Here is a 22,788-nt window from a genome sequence, read left to right on the forward strand (position 1 = left end):
TCGATTCAAAAACGATATTATTCCGATTCAAAACAATTCTCTGTTCATTCAATACATAGGATTTCAGCAGGATCTACCCCAGTCTGCTGACATGCAAGCAGAGTAGTAGATTTTTATAAAAAGCTTTTATAATTGTAAAGGACAATGTTATATCAACTGATTGCAATAATGTAAATTTGTTTTAACTATTAAATGAACAAAAAATATGACTTATTTTATTTTTGTGGAAAATATTGGACACAGTGTGTTGTCAAGCTTATGAGATGCGATGCAAGTGTAAGCCACTATTGTTAATTTTTTTTGTTTGTTTTTTTTTGTAAATGTCTAATGATAATGTCAATGAGGGATTTTTAATCACTGCTATGTTGAAATTGTTACTAATATTGATACTGTTGTTGATAATATTCATTTTTGTTTCACTACTTTTGGATTGTTCTGTGTCATGTTTGTGTGTCCTCTCAATTGCTCCGTTTATTGCTGTTTTGAGTGTTGCTTGGTTTGGTTTGGTTTGGTTTTGGAACTGGATTGCATTGTTATGGTATTGCTGTGTATTGTTTTGTTGGATTGAATAATTTAAAAAAAAAAAAAAAAAAATTAAATCGATTTTTGAAAAATGAGAATCGATACTGAATCGTACAACGTGAGAATGGCGATTTGAATTCGAATCGATTTTTTTCCCACACCCCTAATGTAGAGCCATATGATCATTTGACGCTTGTTTCGCCATGAATATTCATGTATTTTTCTTCACTTCCTGTATTTTCCTCGCTTCCGGTGTCGACGACGGACCGCCGCATCATATGACGTAACTCCGTTGGTTAGCTAGCATGCTAGCCAGTTAGCTCCGCTTGTCAAAGCCGCTGTCAGTAGACACCAAACGCACGGAATAACCTCAATAAAAGGGCCGACAAAACCCCTCAAAACTCCCAGGCAAGTTCACACACCTCACCTTTTGCCACACGCGTCCTTCGTCGTTGCGTTCGGAGCACGAAGCGAGCCAAGTTGAACTTGTTTTTAAAAAGGCAGTTTCGTTCGAATGCGGATCGTTTACGCACTGATATCGGCCTTGTTTAGATGTCACGTCCAGCTAATCTCGCTCCGATTGTGTCCTTTTTGGACAAAAAACCCCCACAACATTAGAGCAATAAACGCTGACAATAGTTGTATACACTATTGTGTTTATGCTTTATTAATGACGCCAACGTCCCAGCTGTGCTTCGATCATTTCCAAGGCTGTTTAACTTCTCTAACTTGGCTATTTAATTAGTCAACATGTGGCCAAAATGTTAGTTGTTTTGCTACTGTTACAAACTCTCTAAACACGAATAACCTGTTTGGGGGATGTTCGCTTTAACTCTAATGGGGCCCTAGCTGAAGGCGGTTGCGAAACAACGTCATTAACAAAGCTACTACAGTATATATGACATATTCGCTTTAATCCAAATGAATTGACTTGTATGCAGTGGCGTTCCTTGTTTATTCCTACATCAAATTGAAGCTTAAAGGAAAATTACAGTTCTTAAAAAAAAATGTACCCATCATTCAAAATCCGTATGTGAGACAAGAACACACTATTTATCTTTTTCATGCATTCTAAATCTAAAAAGACTGCTAGCAAGAGGCAGCTAAAAATAATGGTGAGTCATTGATAAAGAAACATCCAAAAAAATGCAGACAACACTCCATTTAGATGCATACTAACTAGGGATGTCCAATAATGTTTTTTTTGCCGATATCCGATATTGTCCAACTCTTAATTACCGATACCGATATCAACCGATACCGCTATATATACAGTAGTGGAATTAACACATTATTATGCCTAATTTGGACAACCAGGTATGGTGAAGATAAGGTACTTTGAATTTTTTTTTTATAAAATAAGATAAATAAATTAAAAACATTTTCTTGAATAAAAAAGAAAGTAAAACAATATAAAAACAGTTACATAGAAACTAGTAATTAATGAAAATGAGTAAAATTAACTGTTAAAGGTTAGTACTATTAGTGGACCAGCAGCACGCACAATCATGTGTGCTTACAGCAGGGGTCCCCAAACTACGGCCCGCGGGCCGGATCCGGCCCGTCGGCGTCCAATATCCTGCACGCGGGAAGTCCCAAGTTAAAAAAAAAGTTTTTTTTATTAATTTTTTTTTTTTTTTTAATTATTTAAAAAAATCTGTCCTTTCTAATCCATTTTCTACCACTTGTTACTATCAGTGTCTCCTAGCCGCTCAGGCGAATCATATTGTCTAAAAATGCATTTTCCCATCGATAACGTGACATCATTGCGCTCGGATGTATATATATATATATATATATATATATATATATATATATATATATATATATCCAGGCCCCCGGCCAACTTTTTTTTAACCCAATGCGGCCCCACGAGTCAAAAAGTTTGGGGACCCATGGCTTACGGACTGTATCCCTTGCAGACTGTATTGTTATATATTGATATATAATGTAGGAACCAGAATATTAATAATAGAAAGAAACAACCCTTTTGTGTGAATGAGTGTAAATGGGGGAAGGAGGTTTTTTGGGTTGGTGTACTAATTGTAAGTGTATCTTGTGTTTTGTATGTTGATTTAATAAAAATATAAAAACGATATCGATAATAAAAAAAGCGATACCGATAATTTCCGATATTACATTTTAAAGCATTTAAATTATTATCGGACATCTCTAATACTAACTAAAATATAGCGACATTATTTAGTAAAACGCTAATGCCAAAGACCTACTGTAAATTCCGTACAATAAGCCGCAACTTTTTTCCTATGCTTAGAACCCACCAACTTATGAAACGGTGCAGCTAATTTATGGATTTTTCTTTGCTAATAATGTTTTTGATTTCAACAAACAGTTTCCAACAGATACAGAAAATGTGTTATTGTTTGTGCTATGGCGCCATCTTGAGGACGATTTTGCTCACTGCTGTTGCTGCGGGTTGAACGTCTACAGCAGGTGTGTCAAACATACGGCCCGGGCCCGCAAACAGGTTTTATCCGGCTCGCGGGATGTGTTTGCAAAGTATAAAAATGAACCGAAATTTTTGAATGAAAGAAACTGCTGTTCTAAATGTGTCCACTAGATGTCGCAGTAGCAATTCTTTGTATCTTTGTAGATTATTCTACATATGTAAAACAAAATAAATCAGTGCTCCAGTCGAGGAAAATGAGCGAACTACATGAATACAATCCTGTAATTTGATTTTGGTATCATTTTTTTACCTTGATAGATTGAAAATTAACACCAATGAGTTGACTGATGAACATTATCACATAATTTATTCAGAAAGTATAAATAACGACAAATAAAGATAGAAAACTATTAACCGCAACATGTAAGTGTAAAAAAAATCTCAACAACATTATGATCTGTACATTTTCAGAATCTGCTTGTTCTATTTTTAAACAAAGAAAACAATCTGAAGTTGTCTTTATTGTTAAGTTATCGTGCCGTGATTTCACCAGTCTGGCCCACTTGGGAGTGATTTTTCTCCATGTGGCCTCTAATCTAAAATGAGTTTTGACACCCCTGGTCTACAGTAATTACTGCTGTTTAGTGCTTTCAACTGAAAGTACAAGTTCCAATTTGTCTTCTAGGCCACTGGTTCTCAAATGGGGGTACTTGACCGTATGCCAAGGGGTACGTGAGATTTTTTTTTGAATATTCTAAAAATAGCAACAATTCAAAAATCCTTTATAAATATAAATAAAAACTTATCTTTTTTTTCCAAATAGTTCAAGAAAGACCACGACAAATGAGCAATATTTTGCACTGTTATACAATTTAATAAATCAGAAACTGATGACATAGTGCTGTATTTTACTTATGTCTTTTTTTCAACCAAAAATGCTTTGCTCTGATTAGGGGGTACTTGAATTAAAAAAAACCTCACAGGGGATACATCACTGAAAAAAGGTTGAGAACCACTTTTCTAGGCGTCTATAGCGTTTCAACTCGTATCGATTCCTAATTCATCACCCTAAGCAATGTTTTTAAGTTTTACAATATAACTAAAACTATTCATACTTACTGAATCGTCCCATGTGTGATGTCTGTAGGAGTGTTTTCCTGCATATTTGTATGCGCTATCATAATGTAATTAAGCTAGCGTTGTTATCATTAGCTAATATGCTAACTTGTTTACGAGTGTATGTTTTAGTATTTTAACTTACGATGGCGTTCTGTTTGTATCGTTCCAGTTTTGTAAATTCACCAAGTGGAGTTATTGAGTCTGATTAGCTAATTGGAGAGCTAGCTTCCGTAGCTAGTGGGTCCATGACGACGACTTCTGTTTTGCTTGCTCAGCCGTTTTACTGCCGTCTTACAGGCACCGTTTGGAAACAATCAAGGTATGTCAATAAACTTTTTTTTTTTTTTAATTCTGTCCAAATAAGTAATTTTACAATGTATATATCTGCAGCTTATAGTCCGGTGTGACTAATATATGAAAACATATTTTTCTTCTTCTTAAAATTTAGTGGGTGCGGCTTATATATAAAGGGCAGTCCCAAGGCTATATTGTTGATGTTTACACTTATGTAGTCCCCACACCAAGGACAGATGGTCTCTATGCGTGCACATACTTTAGTTCATCGCAAAGTAGGGCTAAAACTAACGACTAGCCCAACGATTAGTCGACTAATCGGATTATAAAGCATATACATATTCAGTGGCTCTATCTTAGCCATCGACTTTAAAATTCAGCTTGAGATATTCTTCTGCATGTGCTTATGAACAACAAAGATGACTAATTAATTCATACATTTGTATTGGTACTGTAACTATGTACAGTCGTGGTCAAAAGTTTACATACACTTGTAAAGAACATAATGTCATGGCTGTCTTGAGTTTCCAATCATTTCTACAACTCTTATTTTTTTGTGATAGAGTGATTGGAGCACATACTTGTTGGTCACAAAAAACATTCATGAAGTTTGGCTCTTTTATGAATTTATTATGGGTCTACTGAAAATGTGACCAAATCTGCTGGGTCAAAAGTATACATACAGCATTGTTAATGTTTGGTTATATGTCCTTTGGCAAGTTTCACTGCAATAAGGCGCTCTTGGTAGCCATCCACAAGCTTCTGACAAGCTTCTGGTTGAATTTTTGACCGCTCCTCTTGTCAAAATTGGTGCAGTTCAGCTAAATTTGTTGGTTTTCTGACATGGACTTGTTTCTTCAGCATTGTCCACACGTTTGAGTTAGGACTTTGGGAAGGCCATTCTAAAACCTTAATTCTAGCCTGATTTAGCCATTTCTTTACCACTTTTGAAGTGTGTTTGGGGTCATTGTCCTGTTGGAATACCCGACTGCGCCCAGAACCCAACCTCCGGGCTGATGATTTTAGTTTGTCCTGAAGAATTTGGAGGTAATTCTCCTTTTTCTTTGTCCCATTTACTCTCTGTAAAGCACCAGTTACATTGGCAGCAAAACAGGTCCAGAGCATAATACTACCACCACCATGCTTGACGGTAGACGGTAGGATTGGGGTTCCTGGGATTAAAGCCCTCACTTTTTCTCCTCCAAACATATTACTGAGTATTGTGACCAAACAGCTAAATTTTTGTTTTTGGACTTTCTTCCAGAAGGTCTTATATTTGTCCATGTGATGTCAGATGAAACAAAAATTTAGCTTTTTGGCCACAATATGTTTGGAGGAGAAAAGGTGAGGCCTTTAATCCCAGGAACACCTTTCCTACCGTCAAGCACGGTGGTGGTAGTATTATGCTCTGGACCTGTTTTGCTGCCTGGTGCTTTACAGAGAGTAAAATTTACTGTTGATATTTGTTGACAATGTTGACAAATCGTTGCACCCCTATCGCAAAATCACCTCGCTGTCTGCTTGATTTCCGTATATCTTCTTCTGCTGTGTTGTTTTCCATAACGGGTCTGTTTTTAAAATGGTGACTTAATACCGACACAAAACAGGGCATCAAATGTCCACAGTCTTAGCTTTCATGTCGTAATATAAAAGCTGAAGTATTTGGCTTTGGTGTTTTCATGCATTACAAAGAAATCGATGAGACATCAAAACAGTTTACAGTCATTTCAATTATGTTCATGTGAAATGCCAGAAAAATTGTTTCACATGTTCACTGCCCTGCTGCCTCCCAACATGGGCAGATGTCCCTGGTCAGAAGAAGTGAAAACATCTGAGAGTGTGTGAAAGGGTGTGGGGCACTCATGTACTTCTTCTTCCATGGGTTCATTTGTGAGAACTTTTGATTCTTTTTGCAGAAAGCCCCTCCTGAAAGGCCTGACTCTTAGCTTTCCCACCAAGATGTTGCTGAATACAGGCATCCACTTTTGCTTCAGTGGAGGAAGGGTGTGACACCCATGTGCACTTTAAGAAAGAAACAAAAAAAATCCACCCAGTCATCCTAACTGTTCTTTTACTCATTTCCCAAAACAACCGTCATTCAAGCAATTTGTGTAAAACAGTGGTTGTTAACTTACTGTATGTTCTCCAGCAAGTCAGTTTGCTTTGGAACAGGGGTGTCAAACTCATTTTAGATCGGGGGCCAAATGGAGAAAAATCTACTCCCAGTGGGCCGGACTGGTAAAATAATGGCACGATAACTTAAAAATAAACTTCAGATTGTTTTCTTTGTTTAAAAATAGAACAAGCACATTCTGAAAATGTACAAATCATAATGTTGTTGTTGTTTTTTTTTTACATTTACATGTTGCGGTTAATAGTATTCTATCTTTATTTGTCGTTATTTATACTTTCTGAAAAAATTATATGATAATGTTCATCAATCAACTCATTGGTGTTAATTTTCAATCTATCAAGATACAAAAATAATATCGAAATCAAATTACAGGATGTTATTTATGTAGTTTGCTCATTTTCCTCTACTGGTGCACTAACATCTTTTTTTTACATATGTAGCATAATCTACAAAGATAAAAATAATTGATATTGCGACATCTCGTGGACACATTTAGAACAGCGATTTCTTTAATTAAAAAAATTTGTCTTATTTTTATACTTGGTAAACTCATCTCGCGGGCCGGATAAAGCTTGTTCGCGGGCCTGATCCGGCTCACGGGTCGTATGTTTGACACCCCTGCTTTAGAATGAGTGTGGCAATGAGTCATTTGGTGCACATAGCTTCTCAGTATGTCAATAATAATATTTCATTTAAAGGGGAACTGCACTTTTTTAGAATTTGACCTCGAGAACATCACTTTTTTTGTAAATCAAACTTGTAAAAATCAGCTCTTTCTTGGTTGCTAGCAATGCAGCTAATGGGAGAAAATGTTCTACCTCTAAATCACTTTAAAATGTATCCAAAACGGTCAACAATACTTAATTTACACATTTGAGTTTGTAATGTACAACACTGCGATAGGACACCAATCTGTGTGACTGAAAAAACATTAACAATCATATTACAGTATTTGTAAAGTATTAGTCTACATTTAGTGTTTTGCTTATACAAAGCTAGCCAGATAGCGTATGCACTGTAGTTTTAATAACATGCATGACGTGCTGTGTGGATCATCAATATTAAATTGTTACTCACTCGATGGATAGTTGTGCGTTTGGTCCAGCTGACCATGGACGTATTTTCGGATTTGAGTAAGCACTCCATTTACCGTATGTGAAATTGCTCCGCTCCAAGTTCCACATTTACAGCGTCGTCCCTTTCACCTCGCTCTCTTGGCTTCCGTCTGCTCAAACTTTTCACCCTTTTTTCGTGCTGGCTTCTATAACCAGCAGTTTATCCTCAGTATATTCAGCTTCAAAAATATAGCGTTGTAAATCCTCATTTGTCCAAAAATAGTCATCTTCGTTGTTTTTTATCGATTCTGACATTAGAACACACACTCCTTTGTTTCCGGAAGTAGGAACACACATTTGTTGCCAGGAGTCGGAGTTGCGTTGCTATGAAAACAGAAATCAATGCGCTGAAGAAATCAGTCTCCCGGCATTGATTAAAATGATCAAAATACCGGTACTGTGAATATTGAACATATTACATATTGTTATGAGCGTGTCTGTTACTACAATATATATATACTTGCAGTGTGTATATACAATGTTGATGGAGGGTTGTTCTAGAGGGCTTTGAAGGCTACAGCAGTGACTCCCATCTTTCAAACATATTTTTTATCTTTAAAATCCTAAAAAAAAAAGAAAAAAAAAGTTGTGTCCTAATTGTAAACCATAGACAACATTCCAAAAAAGTGCGGTTACCCTTTAAAAACTAAAATAATTGAAAGTTGAAGGACTCAAAAAATATAATGTCTTTACTAAACGTGATAATATTTTGCCACCTCACGATTTGATTAAGATTACGATTCAGGATCTACAATTTGATGAAAATTCAATTATGGATGCGTCTTTAATTTATTTACAAATCGATTATTGACGTTTACTAATTTATTTTAGTAATCTATCGGGTTGGGGAGGAGATCTTTCCCCAAGTGGAGGAGTTCAAGAACCTCAAAGTCTTGTTCACGAGTGAGGGAAGAGTGGATTGTGAGATCGACAGGCAGACCGGTGCATCGTCTGCAGTGACGCAGACACTGTATCGATCCATCGTGGTGAAAAAAGAACTGAGCCGGAAGGCAAAGCTCTCGATTTACTGGTCGATATACATTCCTGCCCTCACCTGTGGTCATGAGCTTTGGGTTATGACCTAAAGGTCAAGATCACGGGTACAAGCGGCTGAATTGAGTATCCTCTGTCTGGTGGCGGGTCTCTTCCTTACAGATAGGGTAAGAAGCTCTGTCATTTGAGAGGAGCTCAGACTAAAGCCACTGCTCCTCCACATCGAGAGGAGCCAGATGAGGTGGTTCGGTCATCTAGTCAGGATGCCCCCCCCCCCCCCGAATGCCTCCCTGGGGAGGTGTTCAGGGCGTGGAGGCCACGGGGAAGACCCAGAACACGTTGAGAGGACTAAGTCTCCCAGCTGGCTTGGGAACGCCTCGGGATACCCCCGGGAGGAGCTGGACAAAGTGGTTGGGGAGAGGGAAATCTGGGCTTCTCTGCTTAGGCTGCTGCCCCCGCGACCAGACCTCGGAATAAGCAGAAGAAGATGGCTGGATGGAAGTAATCTATCTATTAATTTGTTTGAATAATTGAGTAATTAAATAAATCACACTTTCTAGCATCAATGCTTCCTTAGTGAAAATAGTTGAAATAAAAAAATATATAATTACCTTTATTTTTTTATAAGTAACAGTGGCATGTTAGAGGCTACCTAAAGGGGAACTGCACTTTTTTATCATTCCCAATCTCAATGTGAGACATCCATCATTTTCAATGTATTCTAACTTGTAAATAAACGCCTTATATTTTTTAACCTGAAAATACGGAGGATGAGCTCCAAGTTTTTGATGCTGGGTGATAAGCCGATCTACCTTTGGTGCAATTTAGCCATAGTCGTGTATAGAAAGAGAATGAACAACTAAACGTGAGGCGCCATGTTTGGCACTGAGTGGCTGTGCCCGGAAGCATGCAATTGAGTCGTTCTGGCGCTCGTTTTTTTCCCGACGAAATAAACCAAAAAAATGGGTCTAAATATATTTGTAAATTTACTCCAGCTCATAAATTTACAATAAAACATACTTTTATTTCGTCAGACTAGTATAAAAATAATACTTTTTAGGGAAATTTTGCGACCATTTTTTGATGCACTCCATCGCTATATTCATGTCGTGTTTACTGACCAGCGGCTGTCTAACACACCCACTGACGAAATGTGCGTCAGAAAATACACAATGACTAAAAATAAACGTATTACCCTCATTTAGCCCAAATCCTCATTAGCTTTGGACTAACAATTATGGATAATTATGACTTGTGTGTGAATTTTGTCAATTGTGGTATCTGCCTCCAATGTATTGTTTATCTTTGCACTATATAGAGGGACGGCGTGGCGCAGTGGAAGAATGGCCGTGCGCGACAAGAGGGTCCCTGGTTCAATCCCCACCTAGTACCAACCTCGTCATGTCCGTTGTGTCCTGAGCAAGACACTTCACCCTTGCTCCTGATGGGTGCTGGTTAGCGCCTTGCATGGCAGCTCCCTCCATCAGTGTGTGAATGTGTGTGTGAATGGGTAAATGTGGAAGTAGTGTCAAAGCGCTTTGAGTACCTTGAAGGTAGAAAAGCGCTATACAAGTACAACCCATTTTTTATATATGCCTGTGCTTTTACTTTTGCTGTTTTGAATATTTTTCATAGGTTTTGCTGTGGCGAGTCATGGCTTCCTGATTTCATTATCATTATATTAACTTGATTACTGAACTAATGCTGATTTTTACTGAAATATTAGTTTAATTTATTATTGGTGACACATGCAAAAAAAGGTGCTATTTTGAAGCAGAGTTTTGACAGGCAAAGTGTATTAATTGTAACTGACAGTGAGATATAGCACGTTCCCATGTGTATGTATGCTGGTATTGGCTCTCCAGCCTTTCCGGCGAACCTTCATTTCCCATATTTTTCTCTTTTCTGGGTTACGGGAAACATATGCAGTTGCTTCCCGCATTTTTTGCGCACAACAAGCCGTGTTTACACGGCAAACACGCTTCAATCAAAAGAAATGTGTAATGAGGAAGTGCAGTGCCGCTTAGCTTCGGGTTCAAACTAGTACATAACATGGCGCCCTGTAGTCACGTGTGTGCCTTTTGACCAGTCATTGAGGAGATTACTTGAAACGGAGATATTTTGCTGCAGTCTGCCAAATTTTAGAAATGTCTGCATTACTTTATTTACATTAAATAAATCGATTATCAATTAAAGTGGATAGTGCACGCCCCAAATTCGTCACGTTTCATGTGTCAGGTGAACAGTGACAAATGGGCCCGCATGAATCCCCTTCTTACTTTAATTTGGTGGTATTGAATATTTTAAATCTTGTGAAGTATTTCTTTTTAAGAGTGTATGGATCTACTCCATGGGCAGCACAGTGGAATAGGGGTTAGTATGTATTCCTCACAATACGAAGGTCTTGGGTTCGATCCTGGGCTCGTGATCTTTCTGTGTGGAGTTTGCATGTTCTCCCCGTGACTGCGTGGGTTCCCTTCGGGTACTCAGGCTTCCTCCCACCTCCAAAGACATGTACCTGGGGATAGGTTGATTGGCAACACTAAAATTGGCCCGAGTGTGTGAGTGTGAATGTTGTCCGTCTATCTGTGTTGGCCCTGCGATGAGGTGGCGACTTATCCAGGGTGTACCCCGCCTTCCGCTTGTGTGCTGCTGGGATAGGCTCCAGCATCTCCTGTGACCTCGTAAGGGAGAAGCGGTAGAAAATGGATTGATGGATCTACTCCCATCGCATTCAGCTATTATTATTATATTATTGTTATTATGACAATATCTGGTTTGAATATTCTATATATCGACCGATTATCGGCCTGGCCAATATTTGTCATTTTGACGTATATCGATATCTGCCTTTTTTTAAATTGTTATCGACCTTTTTTATTTTTTATTTTTTTTACAACTACAACAGAACAATATTTTTTACAACTACAACAAAACTACATCACCAGAATTAATATATACGCTTATGATACCAGTATTTAGTATAGAAAAAATAATTAGCAAAGTAGAAAATAATGAGCAGTGATTTAGCACTAGCCTTTTGCCCTGCTTGAGCAAAGTCCCCCTTTTTTTTCCCACGTGTGCATGTTTAGTAAAAGGCATTTAATAAATAAATAAAAGTAGCAATAAAAAAATGTATACATATGTACTTTAAAAATGTGTTTACACATTCTATAAAAGGCACAGTTTCCATATATACGACTGGTACCTAACAGAACTACATCTAGGATTGGTTATATGTATAATAAGATCATTCTTGGACCCCTGCAGTCTACATATAAACTTAAACATCAGTTTTCATGTCATGTCACATAACTCCACATGTGTTCACTCATAGTTTTGATGCCTTCACTGACAATCTACAATGTAAATAGTCATGAAAATTAAAAAAATGCATTGATTGAGGAGGTGTGTCCAAAATTTAGGCCTGTACTGTGTACTATTCATTTGTTTTAAATGATTTTTACTGCAAATTAATATCGGCTCCAAATATCAGTTATCGGCCTCCTTGACTACTAATAATCAGTATCGTTACCATGAATTGATTTACGTGGACCCCGACTTAAACAAGTTGAAAAACTTATTCGGGTGTTACCATTTAGTGGTCAATTGTACGGAATATGTACTGTACTGTGCAATCTACTAATAAAAGCTTCAAGCAATCAATCAATTGGCCCTGAAAATAACGTATTGGTCGATCTGTAGCATATTCATGTCTAAACTTTTATAATCTGCGCTGACTGAGCTATCTGAACGGTAGCCATGTTTTTGCTTGACCCTCAAACAAAACCCAGAAGAGCATCTCGGCCAGTTTGCTCCTGGTTAGATATTTTTTTTAGGATTTATATTAATTTATTTAATGAAGATAGATAAGATGTAGCATCTAATTTTTGAGGCATTCACATTAGTCCATGAAAACAAAAGGTGACTGACCGATAAGATGTGGCGGACATTGGACTTGAACTGAAACAGGTGGGGATGACATGAGGTCACAGGCAGTAGAAAGGTTTTAAAAGCAAAAACAGCGAGTTTGACCAATAAACCTAGCATATTGGTTAACAGATCTATTGCGTATCCAGCCTTTAATGCGTATCCAAATGATCTGTGTCTGACTTTGTCGGCTTTGTGCAACTCCAGGCACGTGAGTATTTTGACTTGAAGTTAGAACAAATCAGTAGGACATTTGTGCTTGTCGCTTGTTGCTTGCTATGTAAAGTAGGTTGCTTAAACAGGAAAAGCCTGGAGCACTGCTGGGGACTGAGAGATCGAGAGAGCCATGCAGGTGACCAATAGTAACCTCGTGTTCCCTCCCCTTTCTCTCGCCCTCTGTTTTCCCTCTTGTCTCCCATAGAGCATTTTAAGAAGGGACTCATCTTCTCACTGACTTTCACTCTCCCCAAGACATCAAGGCAATTGACTTGAGACCAATAAGTCATAGAACCTTTGGCATCCTCAAGAGTCATCAGCTAAGCAAGTCCCCCATTTGCACAGTGATATTGATTGAGGAAATGGACTTGCGTGTGTGAGGCATCAACATTAGAGGTAAGGGTCAGTCTGTTGTAACTTTTGAACAACGCAGGTCTTGATCTAAGAAGATGTCATGCTGTTTATTAGGGTAGCAGCTATCAAATATTTTAGGATTCTAGCAATTAGTTTGTTCGGTTAATCGAGTAATCGGCCAAAACACACTTTATAGCCTCAACGTGTATTTAAGGGAAAATAGTTGAAATAAAAAAATGTTCTGCTTGTCATAACATAACCTTCATTATTTTTTCTTATAAATGCACATCATCAACATTGAAATTGTACTTTAACCAAGTGTGTGTTAGAAAACATTTTAAATTATTAGATTAAAAACAACAGTCCACTCTTCGCCATACAGATCACAGCATCTACACTAGGGCTGCAGCTATCGATTATTTTAGTTATCTATTAATTTGTTCAGTTAATCAAGTTATTAAATAAAGTGCACTTTGTAGTCTTAATGCCTTTTTTAGGGAAAATATATGCTGTAAACAGGAATTTATTTGCGCAAAACATCACATTTAATTTACACTTTTACCACCCGAGCATTACTATTTATATTACTTACATAAAAACAAAACAGTGTAGCCAGACACACATAAACCAGGTAATCTATAACTAATTCAATAACTAATCTTTTAAGTCTTAAAGAATCAAAATAAACAAAACTACTCTCTCATAAAATATGATAAGTGACAATGTCTTTGACACAATACACATTTAAGAAGGTACAGAAGACAGTTGTTTGATTTTTGGACGAACAACTTGTTAGTTTTAAAATACAAGCTAGATGCTAACATGTCCTCACATGTGTTTGAATAAAACATTTGTTATGTAAGTCAAACATATAAGATTTGGTTAGCTACCAAAATAGACTGTTTCCATGTTTCTGCTTGCTTGCTGCTCTTACATACAAAGGATGTTTTATGGTAATGTATTGCATCATTGATGTGGTGGGCAACCAAACCACAATGGCTAGTGTGCCGCAAACAAAGTGCAAACTATCTGAGTACGCAAAGGGCTTAGATCTTACCACTAAGAGCAGATATGAGCAACAAATACAAACTATGTGTTGAAATCTATTCCTAAACTTTATCAAAAAAAGATTTTTCGAGTGATCTCAAGGATCTCAGTAGCGTTCCCATCCCAGACATGCGGAACTATCTGGTGCTCCAGATGTCATTCTCCACGACAAAACAGAGGAAAACTTGGAAAAGCATGAATGTCTACAACTTCTTTGTGTGTGGCTAGGACAAGGAAATTGGTATCAAGACTCTCCCGGATAAATCATGCATCGTTTTTGCTCGGGTAATGTTACATTTCATGATTTAACTTCGCCTACAACCATGTTTATCGCCTTATTGTTGCTATGCTGTTATGCGTACGCGTGTTTTTCCCTGTCTGCATTAAATTATAACTATAGATCTAAACGTTGTGTATGTGCTGAAGGCTTAGTTTATGATTGCTCCCTTTGGTAAAAGCTTAAGTCTTTTAGGTTTTGCTCACATTTGCTTTCTTTTATTTAGACTCGCCAAGTTGACTTTACAAAACACTCGTAGCAAAAATGCGTTTTAAGAACTCAGAAAGATAAATTGCAAATAATATCAAGATGATACGTATATGGGAAATACTAAACGTTAAAAGTATATCAAACAAACCTTTAACAAAGTCATCACTGCAAACTTGTACTTTCTTCGACTCGGCCTTCTTTGACTGGAGTGCGTGCCCCTTTTCTGTTGTCTCTCATAAGATCCTGACATCTTTTGCCCTTCTTTACTACCTCTTGAGGACCTCCGAATAAACTTTTATCCTTTTCGCGTTTTGAACAGATTCAACAGCCTAAAACAACCATTTTTCTTCAAGAAAGGCAAAATGCCGCCCAGAACGCTATGACAACAGGCACTCGCTGACCCACCATTTCGAGCCTCGCATATTTATTAATGAGCTGCACGTGACGGCAGGTGAATACAACGTATAGTGAAATGCCAGCTTTTTGACGGTGCAAACATTTTGGTCTTTTTCACCTAAAATTACTGCAAAACCTTTTCTTCACCGTCTCGCTGTCTCTCTCTTTCTCTCTTTTGACACTCTGCTGGTCACACAGGCCACATCACCGGCAGCGTGAGCTACATCACCAATAGGTGCATCGCTCTCATGTGCAGTCTCGCGCTTGTTTTACTTATTTAACAAATGATTGGCAAAAAAATACAAATGTATGCTTTTTTCTAGTCAAATAATGTTAATGTATTTAAAGTTCCAGACACTCCATGTGATCCGGATTTGATTAATTCTACTCCGTGAACTCCCTTTTTCTCCCACCGTCCAAAAACATGCACGTACGCTCTGGTACGTGCATGTTTGGTAATAGGTGTGATTGCGGATAGTTTTCTACATGTGTCCTATGATTGACTGGTTACCAGTCCAGCAGGGTGTATCCCACCTCTCACCCAAAATCAGCTGAGATAACCTCCAGCTCAGCGAGGACCCTAATAAAGACGAGCGGACTAGAAAAGGAATGGTTAGCAGTATTCAATCCAATTTCCAGTGTTGGTAGGTTGTGGGGTGGTTGATGTAATGTCGTAATAGTCACATGTGCATAATTGGCCATGACCTATTTGTATAAATAGAGTAAAAAACATGAATATACTCTCTTGCCTTTCTTTGTCGTTCTTCCTAATGTCAGAGACACCTGTGCTTTCCGGAAAAAACACCTAGGCTCGCAGACTACTCGCAAAATATAGCGTCTAATTCACTAAGTTGGCATCCCTTGTGTTCTCTCCTGCTCTGTCCTTACACTCCGGCCTACCGAGTGCATTATAATGTGTGTTTGGGCTGCAACTAATGCCTATTTTGATAGTTGACATGTCATCGACCATTATAACCATTAGTCGAATAATTGTATGATGACTACTGTATTTTCCGGACTACAAGCCCACCGTTATATAAGCCACACCCCCTAAATTTTAGACAAAACTATATATTTTTTTCATATACAGTACTGGCCAAAAGTTTGGGCACACCTTCTCATTCAATGGGTTGTCATTATTTTCATGACTATTTACATTGTGGATTGTCACTGAAGGCATCAAAACTATGAATGAACACATGTGGAGTTATGTACTTAACAAAAAAAGTAATCACTGAAATCACTGAAAACATGTTTTATATTCTAGTTTCTTCAAAATAGCAACCCTTTGCTCTAATTACTGCTTTGCACACTCTTGGCATTCTCTTGATGAGCTTCAAGAGGTAGTCACGTGAAAGGGTTTTCACTTTACAGGTGTCATAGTTTTGATGCATTCAGTGACAATCTACAAGGTAAAATAGTCATGAAAAGAAAGAAAAAGCATTGGAATGAGAAGGTGTGTCTAACATTTTGGCCTGTACTGTATTAGCCGCACCGGACTATAAGCCACAGATATAGTCATAAACAAATTGATAGATTAATCAATTACTACGCAGCTCTAGTGGGCACCGTGATCTGTGTGGTGGTGAACATCCGTATGTGAAAATGTCAATGTTAATAATGTGCATTTGGTAGAGAGAAAAAAAATAACATAATGGCAAGCAGAAACATTTTTATTTCAACTATTCTCTGTAAAATACACTTTGAGGCTCTAAGGTGTGTTTCATCTGATCACTTCGTTATTCTAAAACTGATTGATTACTTGATTACTAAAATAGCCGATAGCTGCAGCCCTAGTGCTGAGCGGCTTAAGTGCTTTTTGACAGCATGTACATTATAATAATCAGGTTCAAATGTCATAATTTGTTGCTACTTATTTTTTTATAAGCAAGATTTTATTGTATTCATTAATTTAGTAGGTTTACATTCAGCACCCGGAAAAATTACTAACATGTATTTACATAGTAATTTTTATAGTAAACTTAAACCGTGCACATTTGGTAGATTTTTGTGTCTCAATACTCTTTGGGACTGATTTAATAAAGGTTTGCGTGTACTAAAAACATGTGCAAACTTGATAGCACGTGCAAACTGATCTACTAAACGTGTGCAAAGGGGCAGAATAGCAGAGCAAAATAAGGCCTGCATTCCATTGTGTGTCTCTGTCTTCAACAATATGAAAAATATATACTGATCATCAAAACGCCCACAATACTGAGAGGAGAAGATGCAAATATAGTTATTTAGCACACGCAATGTGATTTATTAACACTCATCATCGTTTTACGAGCACTATTTTGCGTTTTATTTAGCACCTGTCAGAAGGACTTGCAAACTGACAGTTCCACACTCGGCTGCAGGAACCATGCTCACGCTGCAAAGCAAGACGATGAACTAACGGCAATCCTCCGTTCAATGTGTGTGTGTCAACATTTTGGACAGTCAGAAATAAAAAAATATTAGACATATCGTCAATTCAGCAATATCACGTTATTATTTTATAGTTGCTAGACCACCCAAAGGGCTCATTAAAACAAATTCAATTGATGCCTTTTGGTGTTTATTGCATTTTTTTGAATAACGATAGTTTTTTTTCACATATGTATTAATGAAATATTCATTTTATGAATATTCACTCCAATGAGCAACCTTCAGCAATAAAAAAAAAAAAAAAGATAAATAAAACAGTGTCATTTTGAATGCACTGCACAAATGCTTCTAAAATGCCCATAAAAAGTGGTTGATGTTGCCTGCTTATTGGAAATACATAGCAAAACATGGCAGGGAGGAAGGAGCATCATAAAATTAATCTGGAGTACCGTATTTTTTGGAGTATAAGTCGCACCGGAGTATAAGTCGCACCTGCCGAAAATGCATAATAAAAAAGAAAATAAACATATATAAGTCGCACTGGAGCCCAGCCAAACTATGAAAAAAAACTGCGACTTATAGTCCGAAAAATACGGTAAATGAGAGTGTCTCCGTGGTGATGCCCCCCGTATAGTACACGCAAATTCTTAATTTCAATAAAGCAGTCTGCACCACTTTTCAATTGCATACTCAGTGTTAGTAAATTGCAAGCGACACGGCCACTAATAGTACACACTATTTTATAAATTTTACACGCTGTTTAGCGCAAGGTATTTGGATCGTAGTAAAAAATTAAGCCCTTGAGGTTTCACCAATTCTTTAGATTTTACAAATAGATGGAGACAGCAAAATAGGAACAGCAAAGATCATGTCTGGGTCTGCTGATTAGAATTTCCTGAATGCACATGACAAAGTTTCATTTCTGCTTTTCTGTGTGCCTTTTCTTATAGTCAGGGTTAAAGATGCCCTCGATTCATGTTATGGTTTAGAAAATTCTATTAATAATCACTTAAGGCTGGGCAATACGGTCCAAAAATAAAATATCTTATTGTATCACCAAAAATGTGATTTCCGATGTGTTTTCCCCTACTTTTGAAAGAAGCCAATAAATACAAATCACAGACATTTGAACGTTGAAGACTCCTGCCTTAACTAAATGATTCTACCACAGTAAGCAGCTTTTTCACAGTACAGTCGAGCTCGGGACCCACTCAAATATTGACACTGAATTAGTAGTCTTACTCTTGATTTTAATCGTATTCAATAATTATATCTAACATACTTATAGTTAAACAAAATAAACCTTGTCAAATGAATTGAAACCATGTGTTGATCACAAATATTATTACCAACACCAAGGCTTAGGTCAGGCTGATTACAAAAATGAATACTAATCAAATATACTGCAAAAGAAGGGACTCATAAAAACTGATGAAAAATACATTGACGTACAATGCTGCAGTGCTAAAATGAATACATTCTGAATAAATAATAAAAAAATATGTTCCTTAAATAAACTGTCAGTAAAATTTAAGTCCAAATGCAAATACAGCTTCATCACTTTAGTCATAATTTCTGCGCTTAAGAAACTTTTTTAGCGCCAGACTTCATTTGTTTGTTTGATATTGTCATTACTGCCACAGGTGATGGAACGGTGTATTACAACTGAGTACTGCTGCGGCCTATATGGACCACAGCTGAGAAATAGATATTTTTTGGCGGCCCAAAAATTTGCCCTGGCCCTATAGTTAAACACTAATTTAGACCACAACGAAGTGTTATAATTGTAAATTCAAATGATCGTAGGTGCCCTTTTAAAAGGGGAACTGCACTTATTTTTTTAGTAATTTTGCCTATCACTCACAATCATTATGAGAGACAAGAAGACAAAAGTTATCATTTATTTATTTTTTTGCATTGTAACATCCAAAAATCGGCTCGTTCTTGGTGGCTAGCAATGCAGCTAATGGGAGCAATCAATGTTACCTCTAAATCACTTTAAAAATGCATTCAAAAACCATCAACAATACTTTATTTATGTTCCGTAGCCTGTACAATAACCAAGCTGTAGCGACATTGTTACTGTAATTGTGAACACTGAGGAACTCTCTCTACCGTAGTAACACATCAGCGTGCTACGGTATTAACCGTAAAAGCTATCTACGGAAAGAGATAAGATAGGAACTGCATCAACACGAATGTGTAATGCTCAACACATTGCGATAAGACACCAATCTGCACTGACTGAAAATCGCGAATAATCATGTTACAGTATCTGTAAAGTATTAGCTCACATTTCATGTTTTGTTTGTACACAGCTAGCCAGACAGCATTAGCTGTCTGTCATGATACACACATGACATGCTGCATGTAACATGATCCTTATAAAGTGTGACACACTTGATGGACAGTTGTCTATTTGGGCCAGCTGGCCAGGGATATTTTTTCTAGTTTATTTGGGTAAGCACTCCATTTATGTCAAAATAGCTTGGCTTCAAATTCCACATTTTGCAGCTTCAAGTCACTTTCACCTCACTCTCTCGGCTTCCGTCTGCTCCAACGTCTCACTCCTCTTTCGTTCTAGCTTCTATAAGCAGTAGTTCATCCTCTATATATTCAGATTCAAAAATATAAGGTTGTGAATCCTCATTTTTCCAAAAATAGTCATTATAAGACCCACACGTCTTTGTTTCCAGAAGTAGCATAGATAGTTGTTGCCAGAAGTCGGAAGTGCACTGTTATGGAAATGGAAATAAATGCGCCGAGGAATTGGTTCCGGCAATGATAAAAATGACCTTTGAACATATATATTGTTATGAACGTGTCTGTTACTACATTATATATAGACTTGCAGTGTGTATATAAAACATTGATGTAGGGTTTTGAATTTGTTTTAGAGGACTTTAAAGGCTACAACGACTCCCTTTAGCCGCATCGTCCAAGCATTTTTACAATTATTTTTAAACATACCCCTCTCATAAAATATTGTGCCTATTGTGAACGATAGGCAAAATTCCCCCCCAAAAAGTGCAGTTCCTCTTTAAGGAAAATATTTGAAATTAACGATTTTTCTACTTGCCATAACTTTCATTGTATTTTTTTTCCTTAGTAAATTCACATCATCATGAATAAAATTTCACTTTTACATATGTGCAATAATAAAATATTTGCCACCACACAACAGCTCGATTGCAGCGACTTTGTTGAAACTATGTCCGCTTACTTAACATACCAAGCAAGCACTCTGTGTGTCCCAATTTTATACATTTTTATTAGTTACACTCATTAAACAGTTAATTACAGCAACAAAACATACATTGAAACTTTATTTCTAATCAAATTAGTTATTGCAGCCCTCCACAAGTACTGTACATTTACCTCAAGTTTTATATGCCTTTGCATCCAACCAGTTGTGTTGGAATTGTATGCGCCCTCTGATTGTTACTTTAAGACGTGAATTTTCTCCGGAAATGTCCACTGTTTAAGAGAAGTGTAAAAGTAACACGTTAAGGCAATTTAAATGTATTGCATGACAAACTAATTACCAGAACTTTCAAGAACAGGACCTACCAGTATTTAATGTGTTAGTTTTTGGAAATACAGTAACTGTTCACACACGACTGTTCTTGATACAAACATTCCCAATCATTGAAAACTTTTTTAATGATCAGAAATCTATGCTCACCCCTGGTTTCCACAATGCTTTCCTTTGTATGAGCCTGAGGCATATTTTTTTTTTTTTTACCAGCCAGACAGTTTGACTTTGGTCTCCTCTAAATAGACTCCGTTTTTTTCTTTCAGCAAGGGGTCCCGTTAATATTTCCCTTTGAGCAAGACCCACATTCCTCTATACAGCCCTCATTATTTATTGATTTTGATTGTTTTTGTTTCCCCCCCACAGGTACACGGTTTCGTTATGACAACCTGCTGTATAGAAGATGTCAACGCCGTCTGTGACTGATATCCCAGATGTTGGTCATGGTAAGGTTGCTTGTTTTTTATGAGCTATTATTTGATCAATATAGAAATAACACTATGACCTGTTGTGAAACATTATACTGTATATTGTGCATAGTAATGAAGAGTCTTATAAAATATATATGTCGTGTGAAAATAAGTGAGTTGCTTTGTGTCCAGATGAGAGTAAAGTGTTTGACAATGCTGCAGAGCTGCAGCTGGACTGCATGGTTGAGGAGAGCAATGGCGGCACCAGAATGAAGCATGGAAGTCTGCTATCTCTTAGTGACTTGTCCCAGCCAGATGACTTCCACGCCCCGCCTCATAATGGCCCCGCTATGACTGGGACGAACAGCCATATGCCAGTAGAGTCAAGTGACACCAAACCCGACCCTGCAGCGGGTGACACATCCACCAGCATAGGTAAAAGAAAACTCTTAAAACTAGTTCAGTTGTAAAGATTGTGTTAATTATTATTACAGAGTTTCTTAAAGTATTGGTTTTCAAACAATATGTGCTTTAGTTGCTAGGTCACACAAAGTCTTTAGACACTTTGACACTTTTTATAAATACAAAGTCTGTACTAAACAACTATTACCATACTTTCCGGGCTATAGAGCGCACTTACAGGGGAACATTATCACAATTTCAAAAGGGTTAAAACCATTAAAAATCAGTTCCCAGTGGCTTATTTTATTTTTCGAAGTTTTTTTCAAAATTTTACCCATCACGCAATATCCCTAAAAAAAGCTTCAAAGTGCCTGATTTTAACCACCGTTATATACACCCGTCCATTTTCCTGTGACGTCACATAGTGATGCCAACAAAAACAAACATGGCGCATAGAACAGCAAGCTATAGCGACATTAGCTCGGATTCAGACTCGGATTTCAGCGGTTTAAGCGATTCAACAGATTACGAATGTATTGAAACGGATGGTTGTAGTGTGGAGGCAGGTAGCGAAAACGAAATTGAAGAAGAAACTGAAGCTACTGAGCCATATCGGTTTGAACCGTATGCAAGCGAAACTGACGAAAACGACACGACAGCCAGCGACACGGGAGAAAGCGAGGACGAATTCGGCGATCGCCTTCTAACCAACGATTGGTATGTTTGTTTGGCATTAAAGGAAACTAACAACTATGAACTAGGTTTACAGCATATGAAATACATTTGGCAACAACATGCACTTTGAGAGTGCAGACAGCCCAATTTTCATCAATTAATATATTCTGTAGACATACCCTCATCCGCTCTCTTTTCCTGAAAGCTGATCTGTCCAGTTTTGGAGTTGATGTCCAATGCAGGCCAGGGAAGCTAGGGTAAATATTCTTCTCTTGATCATCTTCGGTGGCATAAGGGACGGTGTGAGCTAAGACATCCAGGGGGTTTAGCTCGCTCGTCTGCGGGAACAAACTGCCGCCATTGCTTGCCGTGCTACCGA

At 37.5% G+C, this 22,788-nt stretch overlaps 1 protein-coding gene across 3 annotated transcripts in view; it reads left to right on the forward strand.

The window, feature by feature from the left end:
• The window catches only part of nr1h3 (nuclear receptor subfamily 1, group H, member 3), a 53,011-nt gene that overhangs the window by 7,135 nt on the left and 23,088 nt on the right, over positions 1-22,788 (forward strand). The window contains exons 1-5 of one of the 3 annotated variants that reach the window (XM_061974842.2): positions 780-930; positions 4,221-4,370; positions 12,939-13,129; positions 21,289-21,368; positions 21,525-21,767. In XM_061974842.2, coding sequence (XP_061830826.1) covers positions 21,326-21,368; positions 21,525-21,767 — 286 coding nt within the window. In that variant the 5' untranslated portion in view covers positions 780-930; positions 4,221-4,370; positions 12,939-13,129; positions 21,289-21,325. Of the gene's footprint in view, positions 1-771; positions 931-4,220; positions 4,371-12,938; positions 13,130-21,288; positions 21,369-21,524; positions 21,768-22,788 lie in introns of those variants that run through there. The other 2 variants (XM_072914784.1, XM_061974843.2) reach the window with 2 other exon arrangements.

The sequence above is a fragment of the Nerophis lumbriciformis genome, linkage group LG15, assembly GCF_033978685.3.
Source record: "Nerophis lumbriciformis linkage group LG15, RoL_Nlum_v2.1, whole genome shotgun sequence".
Classification (NCBI taxonomy): domain Eukaryota; kingdom Metazoa; phylum Chordata; class Actinopteri; order Syngnathiformes; family Syngnathidae; genus Nerophis; species Nerophis lumbriciformis.